We start from the raw sequence: 26,048 nt of genomic DNA on the forward strand, positions 1-26,048 counted from the left end.
GGCCATGCAGTGGATGTGCCCTGTATGTGCGGCCCCTAGACACGCTCTCTCCCCAAGGCACAATTGGCCAAGTCATGCAAAAGAAACAAATATGTCATTGCCCAAGTGTTGGGTTTGGCAATTGGTACACATTTGTGGGTCTTTATTTATATGAACCACTTTTATCAATAAACAAAATGAATTGCGTTGCCAACAAGGGTATTATGGTAAAATATAAAAATAGTGTGTCGGGGGGGGGGGGGGGGGGGGCATTGTAAACCGAAAAAATAAAAACAAGAGTTTTTGGAAAAAACTGAACTAAACTAAAACTGTCACACTCGCGCTTATATCTAAACAAAGCTATACTGAAATTTCAAATCAAAAGCTACTGATTTTAGGGAAAAGGGTTGGTTAATCAGATTAATTAATGTAGTAAAAATAAATTGCATATCATTGCATATGCCTTTACACATATTTCCAAACACAAAGATTTTGATCTTTCCAAAGAACAAATTTGCATAAAAGAATTTGCGGAAATGCTCATGAGCACAGTTCAGAGTTCATAATCAGATCTGTTTGTGCCCATTATGTGTTTTCATGTCCAAAATGCATTATCCATTTTGAGTAACAAGAGCAAACTTTAAATGATCTATTTTGTGTTCAGTCTGTTCATTTGGACTGTTATTTAAACCATTGCTGTAATCTCTTTACATTTCTCTTTCATATTTTCTGTGTAACACTCAAGTAAATGTATGAATTACTTAAAATGCTAAAATGATTCGTTTGCATGATTCACACAATAAATGATCCTATTGTAGAAATGTGTATTCTGTGCGATTCTATTCCAGAAGCATACTGGTGCATTGATATTGTGGCCAATACTGATGGCACACACATTATTAACATTATTAACATTGATATTGTGGCTCATGTTAATAATGTGTGTGCCATCAGTATTGGCATGAGAACCTCTAGATTCAGTGTTTTCAGAAAAGTTTGTTCCAAATCATTGTGGGTGGTTTTTGAAGTCTATGGTTTGTTTCTGTACACCACCACTGCAGATTAGTACAGGAAACACTAGACTGACTCAATTTTAGTGGGAACAGGGGCAACAATTTCTTCAACCACTGCACATTTCAACCTGTGCCAGATTCCTAATATCAGCATGTACAGTGCTATCCATAATGTTTGGGACAAAGGCCAATTTATTTATTGATTTGGCTTGACAATTTCAGATGCAATTCACATGTGGTTAAAATGCAGTTTCTCAGCTTTTATCAAAGGGTATTTTTCATACATTACAGACATAGCATCTCATTTTAGGGCATCGTAACGTTTGGGACATATCAATCTCATGTAAATATAAGTAGTTTATGTTTATGCGTAGTATTTTGTTGCATATCCTCTGAATCCAATGGTTCCTTGAAGTCTGTGACCCACATCGCCAGGTGCTGCTTATCTTCTCTGGTGATACTCTGCCAGGCCAGAATTGCCTCCTGTCCAATGAGTATGGAGGCTTCTGTACACTTCTGAATTTATTGTGCTGCTGCTATCAATAGTTACATCATCAATGAATACAAATGAGTCAGTACATGTGCACAAACCATAACACCCCCATCTCCATGTTTCACAGATTACTTAGATCTTGGGCAGTTCCTTCTCATTCTGGCTCTTTTAGGTACTCCCATAGCTGGGTCAGAGAGGTTTTTGTTTTGCATTCATTCCTTTTTTTGTGGTGCAATTCTCAATCACTATGGTAACATACCGTTAGCATTGAAACTCATGGTTCTATGTGTGAACCGTATTTTAAGATGCCATTGCAGTTCCTTATTTTGTGGGTGGCAAAACAAGCCTGGGGGAAATCCACAGACTACAAGAAATATGGTAATGTCAGTGTTTTAGAACGCGTTGATTGAATGTCCATAGCTTACTTGGAATATCATTGTTGTCCGTATTGCCATTGCATAATTCCACAAAAGTATTTGTACATTGCTATTATCTACGTTTTTATCGACTCTCTGGAACATGATGAGTCCACATAGGAGCTTCTCTGACCAGTTCTTGTCCAAGTGGATTTCTTTTCAAGAGAAATGTCCAAGGGACAGTTCCTCCAATTTCAAAAGGCTTTTTAACCATTTATTTGCCTTAAACGTTGCCTGTTGCCAAAGTGAGACTGGAATCTCCGATATGTGTTTTGTTTATGTCACCGGGGTGGTGTGACTTCTGGTTATAGAAAGCTGATATATTCCCTGGAGCAAGTTTTCCAGGCAACTCCCAGGATGGCTAATTTGTAAGACCTGCAAACCTTAAATATAAAGTAGCCGTTTATGAACTCATTAACAAAGGCCACATGGTGGCTCTTTGAAGGGGAAACATGGAGTGCATGAGAGGTATACACTTTAGATTATATAAACTATGTTTTATATAACTATAATTACTATAATTACTATAATTCTACCGCTAATGGCACATACATTAATATGAATAAATATCTGGGAATATGTTAAACCAGCTTTTGTGAAAGCCAGAGATTTTTTTATTTATTAGATAAGATATATTTGTCTGTTTTCACATTTTCTTTGTGTACAAAAAGTGCATTGCTAAAAAAGAAGGCCATAATGTAAGGAGTATTAAGCACAAACGCAAACGTATTACGCACAAATGCATACGTATTACGCACAAACACATACGTATTACATACAAACACATACGTATTACGCACAAATGCATACGTATTATGCACAAACGCAAACGTATTACGCACAAACGCAAACGTATTACGCACAAACGCATACATATTACGCACAAACCCAAACGTATTACGCACAAACGCATACGTATTACACACAAACGCATACGTATTACACACAAACGCATACGTATTACGCACAAACGCACACGTATTACGCACAAACGCATACGTATTACGCACAAACGCAAACGTATTACGCACAAACGCAAACGTATTACACACAAACGCATACATATTACGCACAAACGCGTATGTATTACGCACAAACCCAAACATATTACGCACAAACGCATACGTATTACACACAAACGCATACGTATTATGCACAAACGCACACGTATTACGCACAAACGCATACGTATTACGCACAAACGCACACGTATTACGCACAAACGCATACACGGTTACACCATTAATAAAAACACACAAAGCACAGTACACTGTTACCCACAGGAAGACTGACAGGAATAAATACTCATGAGGCGCAGTGTAAACACCCAGCCCTCCCTGGATGCCTCCATCTCATTTATTTATTCCCGTCACTCTTCCTGCGGGTGAACTGTTGTTGCTTAGAAGGCAAAAAAAAAGATGTGTTTAGAATGCACTTTAAAATGGAATATCCAGAGGTAGCAACTGTGCTTAGCCTTTTGAAAATAGGAAACTGAGAGTGAATGGTTGATTTTTAGGTAGCACACAACCTCATTGTCAGAAATTATTGACTGCATGAACAGCCCAGAAGCACCATAAAGAAAGGAAAAAGGTTCCAAAGTGTCAAAATACAGCCACTGCTAGGAAAACAACTACAGCCATTTTTACAGTTTTTTTCTGACATAAATGCTTGTCATATCTACATCCTACGTACGTATGTTCATGTACAGGAGGAATGTGTTCCTGTCAGGAACTACAGCGTAAACATCTGCTGTTTTAAGTGACAGACTCCCATTACAAGCAAAGTCAAAATTAATACATTTGATGTTTTAAACTGAATTAACTACAGTGCAACTTTGTGTGAATTCATGAAAAAGTATTAACTATGATGTGATTTGGTTTTATTATATGCAAGGTAATGTGAAACTGTGTTTTCACTAATATTGCCACCAGATGGCATTGCGGCTCCATTGTATAACTGAATATCATATTTTACATTCGGGAGTGAACTGACATTCCGACAGGATTCAAATTTTTCACAGAACTGCCCAATAACACAGGTATGATTCATTCATGTTTTCCTTTTATGGTGGATGTCAGCATTGAATCCCAATGTGTCACAAATGCCTGTTACTGATAGATTTTATATTACCTAAGATTTTATCACTTCAACATAATTATTATCAACATAACATAATTATTTTACGCATTTTACGCTACCATATTTTAAACTTATGTTTTAAATAAAATTAAGCCTGTAAGTAATTGGACTGTGGTAAATAATTTCTGTTCTTTTGGCTCTGTACTCCAGCACATTGGATTTGAAATAAAACAAGGAATATGAGGTTAAAGTGCAGACTGGCACCTTTAATTTGCGGGTATTTACATCCACATTACATCCCCCCCATTTTAGGGGACCAAAAGTAATTAGTTTGCTTCTCAGCTATTCCTGATTAGGTTTCTCATACCTGCACTAGAGAATCTAACTGTACAATTACTTTTGTTCCCCTAAAATGGGGGGGTCTATGTATACATTTTACTGTAGGCCTGTGTTATGCGTGTATTTAGTACACAAATGTTTCAAATTCACATCATTGGTCTTCTAAATACACCAATACACTTTTAATTTTATCCAAATAAAATAGCATTGTTTCATAGGTTTTTACAGACAACATTTTTCCATTTGTTATTTTAGTGGAATTTTGGAAACCATGTCACCATTATCAGGCTACAACATTTCTGACAAAGGCTTTGATTAGACAGGCAATTGGAAGAGACCCGTATACAGTAGAATTGGATATTTTCACTATGCACATATCCAATATCTGGAGTTTTTATTTTTTGCTCTCAACTATTCTGTCCATCCCCGTGTGGCATTTTTCGCTTATGTCATCATTTTCTGACAGAAATATGAAAGATTGTCCAAACCCATTAATCCTATCTGGATTAATACTCATTAATGCCTTTGGGGAAACTTCAGAAGCAAGCTTAGTTGTACCATTGACCTCATTGGATTTTGCAAGTGTAGATTAATTCACAAATGACTAAACTCTGCTTCCTCTTCCATTTTGTAACTTTTTAGATCTTAGCTGTTACACATTAACATAATCACACTTATATTATTATAATATTATTTATATTATTCCTAATAGCAAATGAAACACATTTGTGTGCTGTCAACCAGTTCAACAACATTCTTCTTTAATCCATCATCCCATACTCCCATCATCCCAAACAATCCTTCATTTTTACCAAGTGTATTTACTAAGATTTATGAAACAATTTATGAAACAGTTTTCCTCCCCCTCTCCCTCTCTCCATGCCTCTCCCTCTCCCCTCCCTCTCTCCCCCTCTCTCTCTCTCCCCCTCCCTCTCTCCCCCTCTCCCTCCCTCTCCCCCTCCCTCTCTCTCCCTTTCCCCCTCCCTCTCCCTCTCTCTCTCTCCCCCTCCCTCTCTCCCCCTCTCCCTCCCTCTCTCCCCCTCCCTCTCCCTCCCTTTCCCCCTCCCTCTCTCTCCCTCTCCCTCTCCCTCCCTCTCCCTCCCTCTCCCTCTCCCTCTCCCCCTCCCCCTCCCTCTCCCCCTCCCTCTCTCCATGCCCCTCACACAAACACACACACTTCCACACACACACACACACACCCGGCCATCCACACACACACACACACACACACACACTTCCACACACACACACACACACACACATACACACGCACACACGGGGCCATCCACGATGTAAAAGAAAACATGATTCGTCAGACCAGGCCACCTTCTTCCATTTTTTACATTTTTTACATTTTAGTCATTTGGCAGACGCTTTTAATCCAAAGCGACTTACAAGTGCATAGGTTCATCCACAAGTCAAAGCATCACATCCATAACTAGGAAAATACATAGGAAGTGCTGTTCTAAACATATAGTCATCATAAGTGCATAAGTGGTTAGGGATAGACAAGAGGGATAGGGATATCAGAAAGGGGGATGGGGGAAATCAGGAGGGAGGACTAAGGTAGAGTTTTAAAAAGGTGTGTTTTTAGTCTGCGTCGAAATAGGGGGAGGGATTCTGCTGTCATGACAGTGGTAGACAAGTCATTCCACCACTGAGGAACCAGAACGGAAAACAGGCGTGAATGTGCAGCTCGACCGCCAGGTGCTCGTAGTGAGGGAACCATAAGGCGACCAGAGCTGGCAGACCGGAGTGGTCTAGCTGGGGAGTAGGAAGTGATCAAGGATTGTATGTAAGGTGGGGCAGTCCCCTTAGCAGCCTGAAATGCCAACACTAGGGCCTTGAATCGGATGCGTGTGGCAATAGGAAGCCAGTGGAGGCCAATGAGAAGCGGGGTGACATGAGCCGACCTGGGCTGACTGGTGATCAGGCGGGCCGGTAGTTGAGAGACAGGCCGGTAGTTGCTCAGAGCAGAGGGGTCAAGAGTAGGTTTTTTGAGCAGGGGAGTGACTCTGGCCCTCTTCAGGGAAGAGGGCATGGTGCTGGAAGAAAGGGAGGTGTTGATTAGAGAGGAGAGAAAAGGGAGAATGTCATTAGATATAGATATAGATTGTAGAAGGGGAGAGGGGATGGGGTCAAGAGGACAGGTGGTCGGGCGGTGGGATGTAGGGAGTTTCAATGTGTCGGAGTCAGAGAGGGGAGAAAAGGAGGTTAGGGAGTTGGGGAAGGTAGGAGGGTCAGCAGGGGGAGAGGGTTGGGAGAAAGAATTGCAGAGGAGAAGGTTGAAAACAGTTTGCGGGGATTAGAGGCGGCCGCGTTAATTTTCGAGTGAAAGAAGGAAGATTTAGCTAGAGAGACAGAGGAGTGAAAAGATGATAGGAGAGCATGGAAGGAAGCTATATCACTGGGGAGACAGGACCTTTTCCATTTTCTCTCCGCTGCCCGCAGTTGGGTTTGGACAGCTCGTAGAGCATCAGAAAGCCAAGGACTGGGGGGGGGAGGCCCGAGCTAATTTGGTGGTATGGGGACACAGAGAGTCAAAGGAAGATGAGAGGGAGGACATGAGGGTTGTAGCAGCATCATCGGGAGACATTCGAGAGAAAAACTCCGCGGATGGTAGGGAGGAGAGGATTGTAGATGAGAGGGTGGAGGTAGACAGGTGGCGTAGGTTCCGCCGACAGGTGACAGTGGATGGTGGGAGAGATGGATGGGTGTTAGAGGAGAGTGGAAGAGAAAAAGAGATGAAGGAGTGGTCAGATATATGGAGTGGTGTTACAGAGAGGTTGGTTGTTGTGCAGCTCCTTGTGAAGATAAGGTCAAGAAGGTTGCCTGCTTTGTGGGTGGGAGGGGAAAGTGTGAGGGTAAGGTCAAAAGAAGAAAGGAGGGAGAGAAAGGTAGACTGGGTGGACTCTGAGTTGAGATTGAAGTCACCCAGGAGGATGAGGGGAGTGTCATTGACTGGTGAGGAGCTAAGGAGGATGTCCATCTCATCCAAGAAGCTCCCCAGAGGACCCGGGGGGCGATAAACAACAATAATAAACAGTTTATTATTCCAAGGCGAAGGATGAGGAGAAGACACTAGATCTCCATGAGGATGAGATTAGGAGACCTGTGCCACCTCCTCTGCCAGAGGTTCTGGGTGTGTGGGAAAAAGAGAAGGCGGAGGAAAGGGCAGCTGGGGTGGCTGTGTTCTCTGGTGAGAGCCACGTTTCGGTTAAAGCAAGAAAGTCAAGGTTGAGGTGAGAGGCATAGGCTGATATGAATCTGCTTTCTGGACGGCGGACTGGCGGTTCCAGAGGCCACCAGCCACACAGAGATCAATACCAGCAGATCTGGGAGGGAAGATGAGGTTTGAAATATTCTGCCCACGTTGGCGGGAAGTGAACCTCCTACCTGACTGGGACCTGGGGAGAGGAGAGAGGACAGGGATGGGAAGGAAACACATGGAGGGAATTAGGGAGGATAAGAGGAATCCTACGCAGTGAAATGAGGGCTGGCAGCAAAAACAAAAACAATCATCAGGCTATCAGACAGCCTGGATGGACACCCATAGATAGACACCTTTGTACACCTGCGACTTCGTATGCCGAGGCAAGTAGCCGAGGCTGCCGCACACAGCTGCCGCTGGTGCGCTACAACAGCACGCGCATCAACAGCAGCTCTTCTGTGGGATCAGACCAGATGGGCTAGCCTTCACTCTCCACGCTCATCAATAGCAGCTCTTCTGTGGGATCGGACCAGACGGGCTAGCCTTCACTCCCCACGCACATCAATGAGCCTTGAGCGCCCATGACCCTGTCGCCAGTTCACCGGTTGTCCTTCCTGGCAGGCCACAACTTGTGGTACTAACCACTGCATACTGGGAACACCCCACAAGACCTTCCTTTTTAGCCATCAGTTTGGCCCTTGTCACAGTCGCTCAGATCCTTCCGCTAGCCAATTTTTCCTGCTTCCAACACATCAAATTCAAGAACTGACTGTTCACTTACTGCCTACTAATATATCCCACCCCTTGACAGGTGCCATTATAACGAGATGATCAATGTTATTCACTTCACCTGTCAATGGTTTTAATGCTGTTGCTGATTGGTGTATGTACTGATATTTCATTTCTTATGTATACAATATAGGCGGTGTGTATGCTACGGTGAAACAGACAACAACGATCATTCTGGAGAATTGCAACTATCGATATTCTATCAATGATTCTCTGAGTTGGCATGAGTAAAAACTGCTATGCACTTTGTTCACTGGACCATTTTCACTGGTTACGATCAACCCCCAAGCCTGTTTTACCTCCCCACATTGCAAAATAAGGAACAATTCTCTGTAAAATATTGGCTTCGTCAGGCTAGGTTTATGCAAATCAATTTTACTATGGTCAGAAAACAATGTTCACACTGTATCCAAATCTAACAGAGACATCAAACTTTGTGACAAACTGCCTTTGTATTACAAATTGCACATTGTATAGAAAAGTATGAAAATGCCATAGAAATTGTGAAAAAGCATTCATTACTTTTGAATTGTCTTTAAATCAGCTGAATAAGTAATGAAAATGTTAATAATGAATAAATAAGAATGAAATATTATATTGCAGTATATCTATAAGTGTAATTCTGTGTATGAAACAGTCTGCTGTCTGTGAACGTTAATACAATAATACATAAATATATGAATTGTGAACATAAATGAATTGTGAACATTCAGCAGTGAATATTTATGCATCCAAAGACGCTGATACGCTCATAAAGAAAGAACAGGAAGTCAAATTTAATGCAAATTTGCTAAAGTTGCTTTAGTCTCTCTTGGGTGAAAATAGACTTGTTATGATAGATCATTTAGAAAGAAACTGCAGGAGATGAATTATATTTACATTAAATATTGAGATCGGTGCATAAATACAGTAAATAGTGTCGATCCAAAAGCATTTATCAGTGCCAAAGGGACCTATGAAAGGAAACCATTCAATCTAATTTATTCATCCCACAATGCAGTGTGGCATTTGTGGATTTATAGGAACATGCCTTTGGCTTGTTCTCAATATTTTAATAAATGAGGGGAAATGTTCACTCTTTCCATGCCTTATGAAAATAAAAATCAGACAGAAGCACAATTCCTTAGCAAATCAATATCATATGAGATGCAGTCAATGGACAGACCATGATTTTGGTCGTTTGATTTGACTTTGATCATGTTAGCAGAATGGTGACCGATGAAAGAAAAATAAAAAAAATCAAAGATGGTGGAGATTATTTCATGTCAGTTTAAAAATTTAAATAAATGCTTGATTAGGTTCCAATCTGGTGACTGAGAAGGCGCTGGATAGCAGGTGTCATGCCCCTCTACCTTATGTGTGGTGTTGATAGGGGCACGGCCACCCTGAAAAACAACTCTTTCTACATGAATATGAATATGAATATGATTTGAATATGAATATGATCACTCTGCACCATTAATGTTCTAAGGCTATAAGTGCTCCCAAACCATGCAAGGGAAATGTGCCCCACTCCATTATGGGAACACCAGAAACCAGGTTGGAACTCTTGGAAGGAGTTTTCCTATTTTTTGTTCAGTACATACACCTATGATAGAATAAGCTATACATATTTTTGGAAGGAGGGTGGCATGGATGGAGGGCGGATGGAGGGCGCCTCACAGCAAGGAGGTCCTGGGTTCGAATCCCGGTTGGCTGGGGCCCCCGTGTCTGCGTGGGTTTCCTCCCACAGTCCAAAGACATGCAGGTTAGGCTGATTGGAGAGTCTTAATTGCCTGTGGGTATGAGTGTGTGAGTGAATGGTGTGTATGCCCAGGATGTATTCCTGTCTTTCGCCCAATTTATGCTGGGATAGGCTCCAGTACCCTGCGACCCTATTCAGGATAAGCGGGTTAGGATAATGGATGGATATTTCAGGAAGGTCTCTGGTGTTTGTATACATGTACATGTGCATCACAGTTTGACCCAGGTCTGATTATTTATTTGATTTATAATTAGTTTTACCTAAAAAATGGTTGGATGGATGGTTACAGTTGCGCCACCATCACCTGCAAGGTAATGGAGAGAGAATGGTTAGAACGGTTAAAATGGTTAGAATGCTTAGAATGGTTAGGACAGTTTATATATCCATACTGTGAGCTCCAGAATTATTGGCACATAATGAAGAAAATCCCCAAACACCTCTCCGACAGAACAGAAACACTCTTCAGGAGGCAGGCGTGGATTTGTCAGTGACCACTGTGCACAGCAGACTGCAATGCAAACCAATAGTTAGCTGCAATAACATTAGCAGGTTACAATTTCCTAAGAAGTACCTAAAGGAGCCTGCAAAGTTCTGGGAAACCAAGATCCAAAGCAGGCCCCCTCCCCTCATCTATAAAATATGGTAGTGGGGCTGTCATTGTTTGGGCATGTATGGAGGTCGGCAACAGGTTCTGGCTCGCTTGTCTTCGTTGAAGATGTATTGAGGGCGAGGCCAGGCAGAGCAGAGCATCAGCAGAGAAGAGCATCAGCAGAGCAGAGCATCAGCAGAGAAGAGCAGAGCATCAGCAGAGAAGAGCATCAGCAGAGCAGAGCATCAGCAGAGAAGAGCATCAGCAGAGAAGAGCAGAGCATCAGCAGAGCAGAGCATCAGCAGAGCAGAGCATCAGCAGAGAAGAGCAGAGCATCAGCAGAGAAGAGCATCAGCAGAGCAGATGCTGAGCACCTGATGATGTCTATGGGTCACCAACATCAAGCAGTCATTGCATGCAAAGAATATGTGTACTAAACATCTACTTTCAGTTGCATAACATTAATATGTCTGAAATATTATGGTGGCCTGAAATCGAGGGGGCTATGTGTTAAAAAGTGCTGTAATTTTCACAAGGTGGAGTAAGGTTAAATAAAAGAGAATCTGAACTTTATCAACATGTGAATACACATATTAAATTGTGGAATACAGAGCCAAATCAAGAAAAAAAGTCCTTGTCCCAAACATTATGGAGTTAACTGTAAATGACTTGTCGTAAATTCTTTGTTAAACTGAATGATACTTAATTTGACACACATTATTTTACACTTTGCTTCAAGTGTTTTTTTTTTCAATATTCAAGTGATAAGTCATTCTGAATATGGGTTATTCATGCCAAACATATAATGTGGAAGTTGCAGATATAAACATATTCACCTGCTCTAGAAATACATTGTCTAAATGTATTCCAATTAATCAACATATCTAATTTTGTGTTTTCCCCAACAACATTTTAATTTCAATCTTAATGCAATTTGTAAGAGCAACCAAAATCACAGTAGTACGTACAGGACTGCGTATCGAGGAACATTAATGATAAATGTCTATTAGATACTTAAAATGTTCAGGGTTGCTCAAATTCTATATTTCAGGTCAAAGTAAAATAGTAGGCTATAGCACTGATCAAGGAACCAACAACTCACTGCTTTTCAAGCAAGTAGGCTAAATAAATAAATAAAAAATTTGGACAACGAAAACAGTGCAGGAGGGTTTTATGGTTGAAATTTAAATAGAAATAAGAATGTATCCAGGTTGGAATAAGTGTACAGTGCATCAATGGATGAATCCTGTATTGGGCCGTGAGCTGTAGCCTACTTCTCTGACTTCTCGTGAACTGCAGCCTACTTGGGATGTCAACATGGATGGGTATGAGCCACCTACGTACGGCATACTGCTCTCATTTAATGATCCCTGCACTAACTGTGGACTAACTCGTTTGCCAATGAGTGACGTCAAGAATTCATTAATATGTAGGAATAATTTACATATTCAGCAGGTCGTGTTGCTGAGTGTCCCGCAGGCGTTCCAGCGAGTGAGCGAGAACTAGACTAGCGGGGTTGTGAGGCTGGTACCGAAGGAGCGAGGAGAGGGAACGTGAAGAATGGCTGAAAGCTGACTGTTTTCACAGGAAACAAATCACAAGAAGGAAACAAGGCGCAAATACGCGGCACCTATTATTATTTTGTCGCAATTCAAATCTTTGTACGGGTTTTTGAATTCAGGAGAACTCCAAGAAGCCCGTTTCCAGCTTTAATGGGACACCGAAAACGTAAAAAAGCGAAAGGTGTTGATCTGTTTACCGTGGTGCTGCTTGGTCTTACGGACCCTCCACTCAGCGAGGATTTAACATAGCCCAGCTAAACGCACACATTTCGAATATTCTGGGCTGAGATTCTGTTTATAACAACGCCCGGAGAGGAGTGCAACGGGATTATGTGTTTCTTTTTGCACAGACTGGATCGTGAACATGGATTTTCATTTTTAACGATTTACGAGTTGCTAGCTAGCTGAAGGAACTCATGAATTTTGCTGACCAACATTAATAGAAATGAATTAAGCTGTTTGGGAGGTCATACAGTAACGTTAGCTATATTTTATGGACTTCTTTAGCCTAATTCAACAGAAACCAAATCTACGGGTTTTCAACTGATAAAGAAGAGACTCGCTTTGTTTTATCCAAAGCCAAATACGAAAATGCGCTTGTTGATCATTCGGATATTACTGTCGGTCTGGTCTTTAATATGTGGCAGTGCTGGTGGACAAGGGCAACCTAACGTTACTCCAGCTCTTTGCTCGACTTCGTGTCGCTGCGACGGAGACGGGGGTGCAGATTGCTCCGGTAAAGGACTCGCCGCCGTGCCGACGGGACTAAGCGCTTTCACGTACTATCTGTAAGTAACTCCTGTAATCTGAAATGCTACTTTTGTATAGTTTGCTTTGCAGATTTGCTTGTTATGTCACCAGAGGCCTCTTATTTTAGGGTTTTACATGGGTTTGCCAATATCTTGGAAGGCTACTAATCGAGAAGCAGTTCAAGCGCAGTCTTGTAGCCAAGCGTTGTCATAAAATCTCTTATTACCGTGAAGAATCCCTGAGTTGTTTACATTCTGGGCAGATGTGCCTGCAAAGCGAATCTACCACTGTTTTCGTCGCAGCACTTTCGACACAAGCAATGCTGGTTGCTGAAACCGCGATCCTAAAATCTCTTCTTACCGTGAAGAGTGCCTGACCCGCAAGAGTAGAAATGTTGCCACAGTTATATGGAGAAACACCATTTTGGAGGGAAAAAAAAGCTATAGGATATGCCGTTACTGCATTTAGACCGAACCTACCATGCATAAAAAACACTTGTCAATCGCTCTCTGGATCTGTTTAATGCCATCATAGCGCGGAGCTTTTAAAACCTAAATGGATTGACTAATGAATCCCTTTACGAAACCAAAAACTGCAGGCTACACGTGAAGTTCAAGCAGTAGGCCCTAGTGCGACTTTAACAACTTAAAAACTGGCACACTTTTCGCTAATGAAACTCAAACGCAACTTAAACATGAACACTAGTTCAGTGGTTTACTACTACTTAAGCATTCTAGTATCAGTTATGTACTTGCCAAGAAGTTCAGGTATAAGCCTCAGTATACTTTCCTGAAGTGCGTAATAGAAAACAAGTACAAGTACACTTTCTCATTATGCGATATTAGTGTGCTTACACACACCTTGTGAAAGTTCCCTTCAGTCAAAAACTAGATATCCCAGCAGAAGTTCAGCTCAAAATTCAGGGAAGAATCCGTCCTTGTACATAACAGAACTAAAGTGAGCTTCGTCCGTGATATTGGGTTAATGATACTGGCTGCACAGGCAAAGCTGCTATGACAGAAATAATTGAATGAAAATGCATGGTAATAAGACACCTTTATTCCTGAATTCCCCTCCTCAGTGAGAATTCAAACCCAAACCTACAGAAATATTCATCAGTGCATTGTGCTACATTCACTGCTTGCTTAGACTTTAGTGGCTGTGCCTCTGTCCAGTCTGTTTTGTAGTCGATCATGAAGCATGTTGCATCAGTTTCCGCACAAGGCCCGTCCTGACCAGTTCAAATGGATCACACCTCTGAGCAGTTCCAAAAGATTGACGTGGACAATTGAATATCAGTAACTTTAAACAAAGGGGTATGAATGCATTAGGCATGTTTAAACTGAGGTGTATTCTTTGTATTCTTTGTGTTGATCGATGAGGTGCTGTACTATTTCCATGGATTTTCAACACTTCCTGTGCAGTCAGTTTCATTAACCCAAAAAACATGGCAGTGGTTCACTTCAGTTTTCCTATGTATGGATGGAATCCTATGGATTCTTCTCTGCATTTCATGGTGGGGTGGTGCTGGATGTCTTTCAGGTTGAATAACTAGTTTTAGGCTGAAGGGAACTTTGACAAGGTGGACCCTACATAGTTTTATAAGCACACTAATGTAGTATACTTACTTTAAATAAGAACATGTACCTGGTTCACTTTTTAACTTCCTGAAAGCATGTGTAGGCTTATACTTGAACTCCTTTGAAACTTCTCTTTTTAACCTCAAGTACTATGCTGAAAATACAGAAATTGATTAATAAAAAGCCACGAGTGCTTATTAGATGTTTGTTACCTTTCAGTTTTATTAACTAGAGTGGGCAAGTTCAGTCCTGAAGTTAAAATCAGACTTGTGTGCCGAAACATAAACTTCACATGTAGCCAACAGCTTTTGTTTTTGTAAAGGTGTTCGTTATCTATTAAACGCTCTATGCTATGATGGCATTATCAACAGAAAGAGCGGGTGATTGAGAAGTGTTTTTATACATGGGTAGGTTGGTCCATACGCAGCATAGAGCCTTGTTCTACAGATGGCATTTCTCAGTGTAATTCTGCTGTGGTGGTGACACATTTCTACGCTTGCGGGTCAGACCCTCTTCACGATAAGAAGAAATATTAGGACAGTGCTTCCAGCGTTGCTTGTGTCGACAGTGCTGCGATGAAAACTGATAGATTTGGTTTGCAGGCACATCTGCCTAGAATGTAAACAAGTCGGGGATTCTTCACGGTAAGAAGAAATTTTACAACAATGATCCTTAAGCTACACAGGACTTCAGGATGGGGGGGGTTGGGTAGACTTTTTGCAACATTGACTGTGAACAGTAGATTGCAGTAGATTGCAAAAGAATTTAAGGTATTTTCATTGTTGAATAATTGAATCTTTTCTGTTAAACGTAAATGATTTCATTAGATTTCTCGGTAATTAGGGTGAAACATTGCATATGCATCGTGTCATGATCTTCAGCTGCACTGAAGAGATAACATTAGTCCTCCGGTTGATGTAACTTACATGAAATATGAAGAAGTTGCAGCGGATATAAGCTACGTTAATTATTTCCTTTAGGTTCTGGTTAATGTTTGGTAGATTGTTTTGCGTGCACACTTCACAGCCACCAAAATTAAGTGTGTAGTCTATTCTACAGTATCATCTGGACTTTCCTCCAAAAAGCATAAAAACCAAATGGCAACATTATTTTGTTGGCATCAATCGCAATAGACACTCGTTAACTAGCCAGCAACTGGCAGCATTTACAACTCATAAAGGACTTATGTTAGAACATTCTGAAAATGTTCTGTAGTTGTCTGGAAGTAATTTGTATGGTCATGTTTTTATTAAATGAATGACATTTTGATCCTGAAATGAGTCTCAGGGAGCCGCCTGCATGCGTAGAGAAGCCTGCTCCTCACTCCTGTTTACATTTATCACACTCAACTGTGTCAAGGTCGTCCGTGAAAATTTAGTTACTTTCTCGAAACATAACTAGCCATTACATGGTATTTTCTGTTAGGCTACTCTTCTGAGTAATGATTGAAAAACAGTAGTGGCTATATTATAATGGCAGTGTTAAATTGAACTATGTAGTATTTAGTAAAAGAGTTGATCTCTGCAGACTGTATCCCATTCAGTTCATCCATACCCAGAGGAGTTCTCTGCCTACTCCACCTGCACACTGATAGAAATCTCTGTTGTGTTTAGATAAAGCTGACATGGCTGAATGTAGCTGATATTAGGTGAATATGCAATCGTTATTTTTCCTGATAATAGTGAAGATCATATTCGGAAACTTCCAGGATGAGTCCGTATTCAAATTGTAGTCTTCATACGTTTCGCCCAGAAGCACCTGATAATAAATTATGATTCGGCAAACCCACTATTATGGCACTTTGTCCTGCCTTGTGCATTTGGATTACAAATATTATACAAATATAATATTTGGATTACTTCAATTACAAGGATTAAGAAGGATGTGCAATTCCCATAATTGTATTAATATTAGCCTGTGCTGTTTTTCTTCATTTAAAGTGTACTGGTTCTGCTGCTCACTTACATTTAGTTCACAAGCATTGTATGCATGAAAAGCTTGCAGCTATTTATGTAGATGATAACAAAAGACCACCCACTCACTGTTTTGCTTTCATGTTCCTTGTGCAGTGTCAACATTGTGTCTGCGCTTGCCCAACTGGTAAGCTAAGCGTTTGGGTCATGCCATACCAATACTTTGTGTACTAGTCTCATTAATCATTACTTTCCAATGGGAAAAAAACTGGCATGCGGGTTTCATAGGTTTGAACCAGTAAACTGACTGAAAGGTTTCACAATGCTGTGGTTAATGATATACTTGGGAGGCATTCAAGGCTTCAAATATGACTTCTGGCATATGTTAAAGGCAAAGGAAGCAAGAGAGTGAAGTTAAATATGAACTCCAGTGGAGCTTTACAATGAAGGTTTAATGCTAATGAACATAGATGCAAAACATTTAAGTTGGATTAACATTATTCTTGAATATAAAGAGCTTCCCACTTTGCACTTTCTGGTATTTAAATATTAATAGTGTTACAACACCATAGCATGCATGCAGTGTATCCCTGGCGTTCTCCGTTTGCACAACTTTGCACTGCTCAAAGTATAAGGATTCCGTTAGTGTTGTGTAGGCCTGCGTTCTACAGTTAAGTGCACTGATATTACTCATGACTGATTTTCGTCAATCCTCAAGCTGTTGATATTGGGTCAGTTATGCCCAGTCCTGCATTTCAGAACCTTTGTTCGATTAATTAAACCAAAAGACTAGAGCATTGATGAGGGGCATAGTTCACTGGCTCGTTTAGTCCCAATTAGTTTGATATTTCATTTGTTTTCTTCAACGCTGCTATTAGCCTATTTTATCTGAGCCACAGCACGAATGAAACCTGACAAAACAAAAGAAGTCTGAAGACACCAGAAAATGTTTTATATTGTATTTGCTACTGTTGTAACATTCACTTCTGCGAATCTTGTGTTGGTTGCGCTGTATGTCGTAGTGGTGAGACCTGTGAGAAGCTGTTTACGGACCCGCGTTGTGACGGACTTGCGTTCTGTTCAGTGATTGCAGGAAAGACTGTCAGGAAAGCAGTGTGGTTTGTGGTTAACAGCTTAGTGTCTATTAACAAAGGAGCATCAGTTCAGACCACAGGAAGGGCATTGCTTTTTTTACCCTAAGCCACAAGCTGCCGTCTGCATGAATAGTTTCAGGACAGATGTAGGTTTTTTTTTTTCCCTGTATTTATAATGTAAACACTGCAAAAATACACTTTTAGTTAGGACTTCATATTCTCAAAATATTTCCACACATGGCTGAATATGTGTCATAACACTCTGTCTTTCAATGATGCTTTTCTCAAAGTCCTCTCTACGCTTGCATTGATTATAAAGTTACATGGCTGTGCCAACAGGCTGCATTCCAACTCAATAATTTCAACCTGATATTCAACAAAAAGTGCCACACCTTTATCTTACGCTGATCTGTCACGCATAACATTAACTACACATACATGCAGATACACAATGTATATTTTTCCCGTTTGTGATCTAGCCTCATGTAAACGAGGCAGGTGGTAAAGATTAGGGCTCTAATGGAACTCTATAGTGGTGTGCAAAAATTTTGGCACCCCTGGTCAAAAAGCCTTTTACAATTAATATCTAAGTGAACGAATATCTAAATGATAAACATGACACATTTCTACAAAAGTAAAAAGATGACTTTTCATACATTTTTTTTACAGATTCAAAATAATAAAATATAAAAAAAAGAAGGAAAAAAGCTGTGTGCAAACCCTGTCAGTTAGTACTCTGTAGCTCCTCTTCAGGCAACTATAACCGCTTGTAAACACTTCCTTTATCAAACTAAGAGTCTTTCAATTCTCACTTTTGGAATTCTTCTGGCAGAATACCTCTAGCTCAGAAATGTTTTTCGGCCTCCTTGCATGTACGGCATGTTTGAGAATCAACAGATTTAATATTCAAGTCTGGGGACTTTGGTGGCCATTCCAAAACCTTCATCTGTCTTTCCTGGAGGTACTTCATGGTTGATTTTGAGCTATGCTTTGGATCATTGTCTTGCTGGAATTCCCCAACCTCTTCAACTTCAACTTGGTGATGCTCAAAATGTTCCATTTTGGTTTCATCAGTCCAAAGCACATTGTACCAAAAGGCTTCAGGCTTCTCAATGTTTTCTTTTGCATAATTCAGACGCTTCATTTTGTATTAGGGCCATTCTTTCTGGCGGCTCTGCCATGTAGGTCTTTATTGTTTAAAGTACGTTGTATTGTTGTCCTGTGAACAGCTACACCTGTTTACTACAATTACAACTGTTCCATTATCTTTCATTTTCTAATAATGTGTCTGAAATGGGTTTGAAACAAAGGGAGTTTTTGGAGCCTTTTCCTTCTTGGTGGAAATGAACAATCTTCATTCTGACATCCTTGGACAACAGTTTAGAGGAACCTGTGGTTGTTAACACCAGAGAGAACGGCCACTACAGTTGGATACTTTAGAAGGCATGGAGTTACTTCAGAATACAAATTTCAGCCCTGGAATTATACTCTGGCCTAACGAGTAAATCACCTTAGTCTGGGCCTTAGTAATCATCTTTTTAAAAAGTAACACAGAAAAATCCAAAAGGGTTCCCAAAGTTTTTTGCACAGGGCCTTTTTTCATATCATTTATAAACATTAAAAGAAAAATAAAAAAAAAGCAATTTTGCTTTAGAATTTGCAGAAAGGCATGTTTAACTCTGTACCATTTGGAGTTCAGGCTTGCTTTTGATCATGTACAGACTCATTGTCACAGACATTTAAAGGGGTGCCCAAACTGTTACACCCCACTGTAGCTACTGCGACCACTGGGTTGTTTTATTTCCGTAGATTGGTGACATAGATTTTGCTTTGAAATGGCAGTTGTTGGACTGCTGTAACCAATTTTATCGTAAGTAAATGTATGGGAAATGATAGGTTTGTATATGCAGTACAGTGCATAGGTTTTTGGACAGTGATATAATTTGTTATTTTGGCTCGACTCCACTCGACTCCAACCCATTTCATTTGAAAGTAACAAGTCCGTAATTAGGTTAAAAGGCAGACTGTCACCTTTATTATGATGATGATGTCATCTACATCACCTTCATTATGATGACATCTACATCCATCTTCGGTGATCTGTATAGGAATTGTGACTTGAATGGAGTTGGTAGCCATAGGACATAGGAAAAAAGAACCCTGCATCCTTGTCTTTTGTGAAGATATCTAGGTCTGGTAAGAATGCCAGCCTCTCCAATGCTTGCTTATGTACATCTCTTAGAACCTGGTTACTTGTGAATTGTAGATAACAGTTTTTTTGCAGTTCAGACTCCACACCCTAAAAGTTAAAAATGAGCAGAACAAAGGTCAAGGTGTGGCATGAGATGAGTTAAATCGTGTGGCCTGCAGCAGTACTGCAGCTATGGCAGGGACAATGTTCAGGTCAGGCAGAGGCTGCCGGGTCTCAGGGCTTTGTGGTAAACGCAGTCCAGGGACAGGCCCGAAAACTGTTTACTAAAACTGGCCAACTGAGGGATCACACCAAACAAGAATCCAACTTGGTGGTGAGGCCTGGTCAGTGTGACTGCTGTCCAGCTGAAACCACGGCAGATTTAGTGGCTGAAATGGTGAGGAAAGGCAGGCTTCCTGTGAGCATGGTAGAGGACAAAGCCACTGGCATTGGCTGAGCCCATACTGAGGCTGCCCTGTGTGATGTTCATATAAAACCATCTCCGCTCCACTCGTATGTAGTGAAACAGCCACGCCTGTCCATGCCAGTCCATCCAAGGCCAACAATGTTGTGATAACCACCTATGCGTGGACAGTACTAACTACTGAGCCTTACTTGAATGTGACTTGCCACTTAATTTAAGATTGGGTAATGTGTTACCCTGTGCAGTGAGCAAAGAAGCATACATTAATTCTGGAAAAAATATTATTTTTGTTTGTTTTAACCTTGTCATCTGCACTGTGTCTCAATGGTGTTTGTATTGGCCTAACCTACATAAAGTGTAAAAAACTAAATAAGAGGTGATTAGTCGGTAATTGCCCTCTTCATACGTCAACTAGTTGAAGGTCAGAAATGTGTCGTTCACATCCCTTGACTGAACATGTGCAACTCACCCTCTCATTCTTCCAGAAGATGTTTTATGTATTAGTGTGGCTTCATTCTTATAGTACATCAGATCTGTTCACCCTCTGACACTGCCTTTTAGGACAGGAGAAGGGTGGCCGGGGTGATTAAAGGTCCAGCCATGGTAGATTGCGACGGTGGCCCTAAGGCCTGCAGTGCGTTAAGCGCATAGAGCGACACTGTGGCGTTAAGCGCATAGAGCATAGAGCGACACTGTGGCGTTAAGCGCATAGAGCATAGAGCGACACTGTGGCGTTAAGCGCATAGAGCGACACTGTGACGTTAAGGGCGCAGAGCGACACTGTGGCGTTCAGCGCATAGAGCGACACTGTGGCGTTAAGCGCATAGAGCGACACTGTGGCGTTCAGCGCATAGAGCGACACTGTGGCGTTCAGCGCATAGAGCGACACTGTGGCGTTCAGCGCATAGAGCGACACTGGCGTTCAGCGCATAGAGCGACACTGTGGCGTTCAGCGCATAGAGCGACACTGTGGCGTTCAGCGCATAGAGCGACACTGTGGCGTTCAGCGCATAGAGCGACACTGTGGCGTTCAGCGCATAGAGCGACACTGTGGCGTTCAGCGCATAGAGCGACACTGTGGCGTTCAGCGCATAGAGCGACACTGTGGCGTTCAGCGCATAGAGCGACACTGTGGCGTTCAGCGCATAGAGCGACACTGGCGTTCAGCGCATAGAGCGACACTGTGGCGTTCAGCGCATAGAGCGACACTGTGGCGTTAAGCGCATAGAGCGACACTGTGGCGTTAAGCGCATAGAGCGACACTGTGGCGTTAAGCGCATAGAGCGACACTGTGGCGTTCAGCGCATAGAGCGACACTGTGGCGTTAAGCGCATAGAGCGACACTGTGGCGTTAAGCGCATAGAGCGACACTGTGGCGTTAAGCGCATAGAGCGACACTGTGGCGTTAAGCGCATAGAGCGACACTGTGGCGTTAAGCGCATAGAGCGACACTGTGGCGTTAAGCGCATAGAGCGACACTGTGGCGTTCAGCGCATAGAGCGACACTGTGGCGTTAAGCGCATAGAGCGACACTGTGGCGTTAAGCGCATAGAGCGACACTGTGGCGTTAAGCGCATAGAGCGACACTGTGGCGTTCAGCGCATAGAGCGACACTGTGGCGTTCAGCGCATAGAGCGACACTGTGGCGTTAAGCGCATAGAGCGACACTGTGGCGTTCAGCGCATAGAGCGACACTGTGGCGTTCAGCGCATAGAGCGACACTGTGGCGTTAAGCGCATAGAGCGACACTGGCGTTAAGCGCATAGAGCATAGAGCGACACTGTGGCGTTAAGCGCATAGAGCGACGCTGTGGCGTTAAGTGCATAGAGCGACACTGTGGCGTTAAGCGCATAGAGCGACACTGTGGCGTTCAGCGCATAGAGCGACACTGTGGCGTTCAGCGCATAGAGCGACACTGGCGTTAAGCGCATAGAGCGACACTGGCGTTAAGCGCATAGAGCGACACTGGCGTTAAGCGCATAGAGCGACACTGTGGCGTTCAGCGCATAGAGCGACACTGTGGCGTTCAGCGCATAGAGCGACACTGTGGCGTTAAGCGCATAGAGCGACACTGTGGCGTTCAGCGCATAGAGCGACACTGTGGCGTTCAGCGCATAGAGCGACACTGTGGCGTTAAGCGCATAGAGCGACACTGGCGTTAAGCGCATAGAGCATAGAGCGACACTGTGGCGTTAAGCGCATAGAGCGACACTGTGGCGTTCAGCGCATAGAGCGACACTGTGGCGTTCAGCGCATAGAGCGACACTGTGGCGTTCAGCGCATAGAGCGACACTGTGGCGTTAAGCGCATAGAGCATAGAGCGACACTGGCGTTAAGCGCATAGAGCGACACTGTGGCGTTAAGCGCATAGAGCGACACTGTGGCGTTAAGCGCATAGAGCGACACTGTGGCGTTAAGCGCATAGAGCGACACTGTGGCGTTAAGCGCATAGAGCGACACTGTGGCGTTCAGCGCATAGAGCGACACTGTGGCGTTCAGCGCATAGAGCGACACTGTGGCGTTCAGCACATAGAGCGACACTGTGGCATTAAGCGCATAGAGCGTAGAGCGACACTGTGGAGTTAAGCGCATAGAGCGTAGAGCGACACTGTGGCGTTAAGCGCATAGAGCGACACTGTGGCCTACGGCGGCTCTTCCCCTGGCTGCAGGGTCACACCAGCCTCTCCACTCTCTCTGATGCCCAGTTTAATGGAGAAGGAGCCCACAGAGAGAAGGTCCACAGAAGGCTGAATTTTGGTTTTACCGCGACAAGCTGGTTGGCAGAAGGCAGCATAACAGGCTTGTGGGGTGGGCAGTCACAGCTGAGCCAGGGAAGGGGGAAAGGCCACAGGCGGGTTAGGGGTTAGGGGTTAGGGTTAGGCGGGTGTGCATGGATGTGTAAGTGTTGCTGTAAGTGAAGGTTTAGAACTCTGAACAGCAACAGACGAGAACGGTTGAAGGAACATGAACTTCATTCCAAAAACAATGGGCAGTATACCATACCAGTCTAAGAAAACAATATATGTATATATCAGGATTGATGTAAATGGATGTGAGCAGGAATGAACTCCATGACGTGGGGAGGTCTAAACTGTTTAAAATTAGTTTGTGTAATTACACTATGTTATTATGTGGGCAATCAAGGCTTCCCATAATGTACAAGTGATCTGCCAGAAAATAACTCAGAACCACTGACATAAATAATTAACTTTTTTCTGTAATCTCTCCCAACTGCAAATTTGCACCAGCCACTTGTTTTTCATTATCTGTACAATGTGGATTTTTGTGTCACGTGTAATACCACTGTGAGCAAGAGCCAATTATGTGCTTACAGTGGCACGGCATTCAAAACATAACCCACACATTTACCAATGATTAGTACCAGAATATGTTAGAAAGCAGAAGTTGCAACATTTGATGGAAGTGGAGCATTTGATGGAAGTGGAACTCCTTGCTCCATTGTGTCCGTGTAAGTTGGGCTGCAGACCGGAAGGTTTAAAAATGCACAAGAGAAGATGCTTCCCTCTCGTTTGGTGTTCTGCAGAGAGCAAATATAACATGAACACTGGTACTAAACTTCTCCAACATATACCAGTAAAGTATTGTGATTCATACTATTATCAGGATTCCTTTTATTTAAAAAAGAATGTAAAAATTAAAATATTAAATAACTGAGACATTTAATATGTCATATTAAATGTCTCAGTTGGTCCATTGATATTTCAAAGTAAAATAAAGTTGTCACCTTGAGCATTTTAAAGGATTTTGTTTTTACTGAAGTTACTGGCCTTTTGATTTGCTTTTGGATCAGCAATGAAATGTTTTACTGCTTTATTGAGGTGTAAAGGTGTAGTAATACTATGAATAATGTAATATGCCTGCATTTTATCCAACATGAGTCAGTGCCTCACTTGACTTGAATTGACATCTCCAGTTAGAGTTCCTAAATAAGACCAGGGCAGACCTCTCTCGTCAGTGTGAGCCTGGTCAGGCTCGTAGTTCTGTGAGTCTGCTCTCTCGTCAGTGTGAGCCTGGTCAGGCTCGTAGTTCTGTGAGTCTGCTCTCTCGTCAGTGTGAGCCTGGTCAGGCTCGTAGTTCTGTGAGTCTGCTCTCTCGTCAGTGTGAGCCTGGTCAGGCTCGTAGTTCTGTGAGTCTGCTCTCTCGTCAGTGTGAGCCTGGTCAGGCTCGTAGTTCTGTGAGTCTGCTCTCTCGTCAGTGTGAGCCTGGTCAGGCTTGTAGTTCTGTGAGTCTGCTCTCTCGTCAGTGTGAGCCTGGTCAGGCTCGTAGTTCTGTGAGTCTGCTCTCTCATCAGTGTGAGCCTGGTCAGGCTCGTAGTTCTGTGAGGTCAGGCTCGTAGTTCTGTGAGTGCCAAGTAGGGGTGGGAGATATGTGAGGGATAACACCCTGTGAACGAGTCAGTTATGAGGAAATAACTGCCTGACAGGGTGGTGCTTCAGCCCAATGTGAAGTGAAGGGCCATTTACCCCCCTGAAGGGCAGTTATTTCTGCATAGCTGACTCATTCATAGGGGATTATTCCGCTTATACCATGGCTAACTCGCCAAAGTAATGTGGCTATGGACAAGTTATTTTTAGTTTCGTAACAAATGTATTAATTGGTGGAAAAAATAGTCCATGTTGTTGATTTAAAAAAATTATTCACCCAGCCTAAAATTGCCTGCTGCAAGTAAAAGCCAACTGCATCATCGCCGAAGAAAAGTTTACTAGCTCACCATCACCGAAAGGAAATAAAATGTTAGGCTATTGACTAATGTTCGCTCGAAAAATAATAGTAAGCAATTTATAGAAATTTGATGCTGTATTATTTCTTGGATATTTTAGCTGTGAATAATTCTACACATCGACTCTCGTTAGCAAGGTCATACAAAATGAATGCACGCCCACATGACGTGTCAGCCAATTGGAATACCTTATTTTGCCCTAGGTTGTTGGTTATTTTTTTATAAATCATTATAAACGATAAGTTGTTACAAATATGAAATAATAGGCTACAGTATGAATTTGGCTGTGTCATCGACAGCAGTAGAGAATGGATTTTGAGCGGTGGATTATTTTTACCATCCTGGTGGCATTGAAAGAGCCATAGCCAGATTCAAAGAGAAAGTGCTTAATTTTAATGAAAAGCGGAAACAATATGTCACGCTCTATCAAGCATGCTCAACATGAGTTAATGAAAACAGAAATCAATCCTTGGTTGTGTTTTTAAATATTATTTATTGTGTGATAAGAATTCATTTTGATCAAAATGCCAAACCATTAGGCTATTTATATCTTTTCATTCTGCTGTTTCATTCTACTCCTGTTTGCTACAAGTGGCACAATAAACTAACCGTACACCTTTATCATTTGTTAATATTTGTACCGACTAACATCCCACTCAATTTGGCTACTTGTTAGACAAATGCCAATAAAAGGCAATCAAAAGCCTAGAGTCAAGAATAGATACTGAAAGGGTTCTTCTACTTGCACTGAGGAAGCAAATGACTACTCCAATTACTTATGGTTCCCTAAAATGGGAACTATGTATAAAAGGAATGTCATTAATACACTGATCACCCAATATAGATGTAAATCTTCAAATTAAAGTTGGCAGTCTGCACTTTAACCTCATTTTCATTGTTTTATTTCAAATCCTATGTGCTGGAGCACAGAGCCTAAGGAACAGAAACTGTATGACTGTCCAAATATTTATGGACTGCACTGTACATTGCAAGTAATCGTGTCATTCTTGTGTTCGATAGAAAACACAGTTTTCATTATAGAAAAGCTACCCCCTTTATATAAAAGTAACCCCACTGATAAAATGTAAGTGTACAATTTTATAACCTAAAACAGTTTTTATGTTATGGAAAATTGATTAAA

At 42.0% G+C, this 26,048-nt stretch overlaps 1 protein-coding gene across 3 annotated transcripts in view; it reads left to right on the forward strand.

The window, feature by feature from the left end:
- The first annotated feature begins 12,182 nt into the window (after positions 1-12,182).
- The window catches only part of lgr4 (leucine-rich repeat containing G protein-coupled receptor 4), an 87,698-nt gene continuing 73,832 nt past the window's right edge, over positions 12,183-26,048 (forward strand). For all 3 annotated transcript variants that reach the window (XM_061246353.1, XM_061246354.1, XM_061246355.1), the window contains exon 1: positions 12,183-13,002. In XM_061246353.1, coding sequence (XP_061102337.1) covers positions 12,806-13,002 — 197 coding nt within the window. In that variant the 5' untranslated portion in view covers positions 12,183-12,805. The remainder of the gene's footprint in view (positions 13,003-26,048) is intronic.

Source organism: Conger conger, chromosome 6, assembly GCF_963514075.1.
Source record: "Conger conger chromosome 6, fConCon1.1, whole genome shotgun sequence".
In the NCBI taxonomy this organism is placed as follows: Eukaryota; Metazoa; Chordata; class Actinopteri; order Anguilliformes; family Congridae; genus Conger; species Conger conger.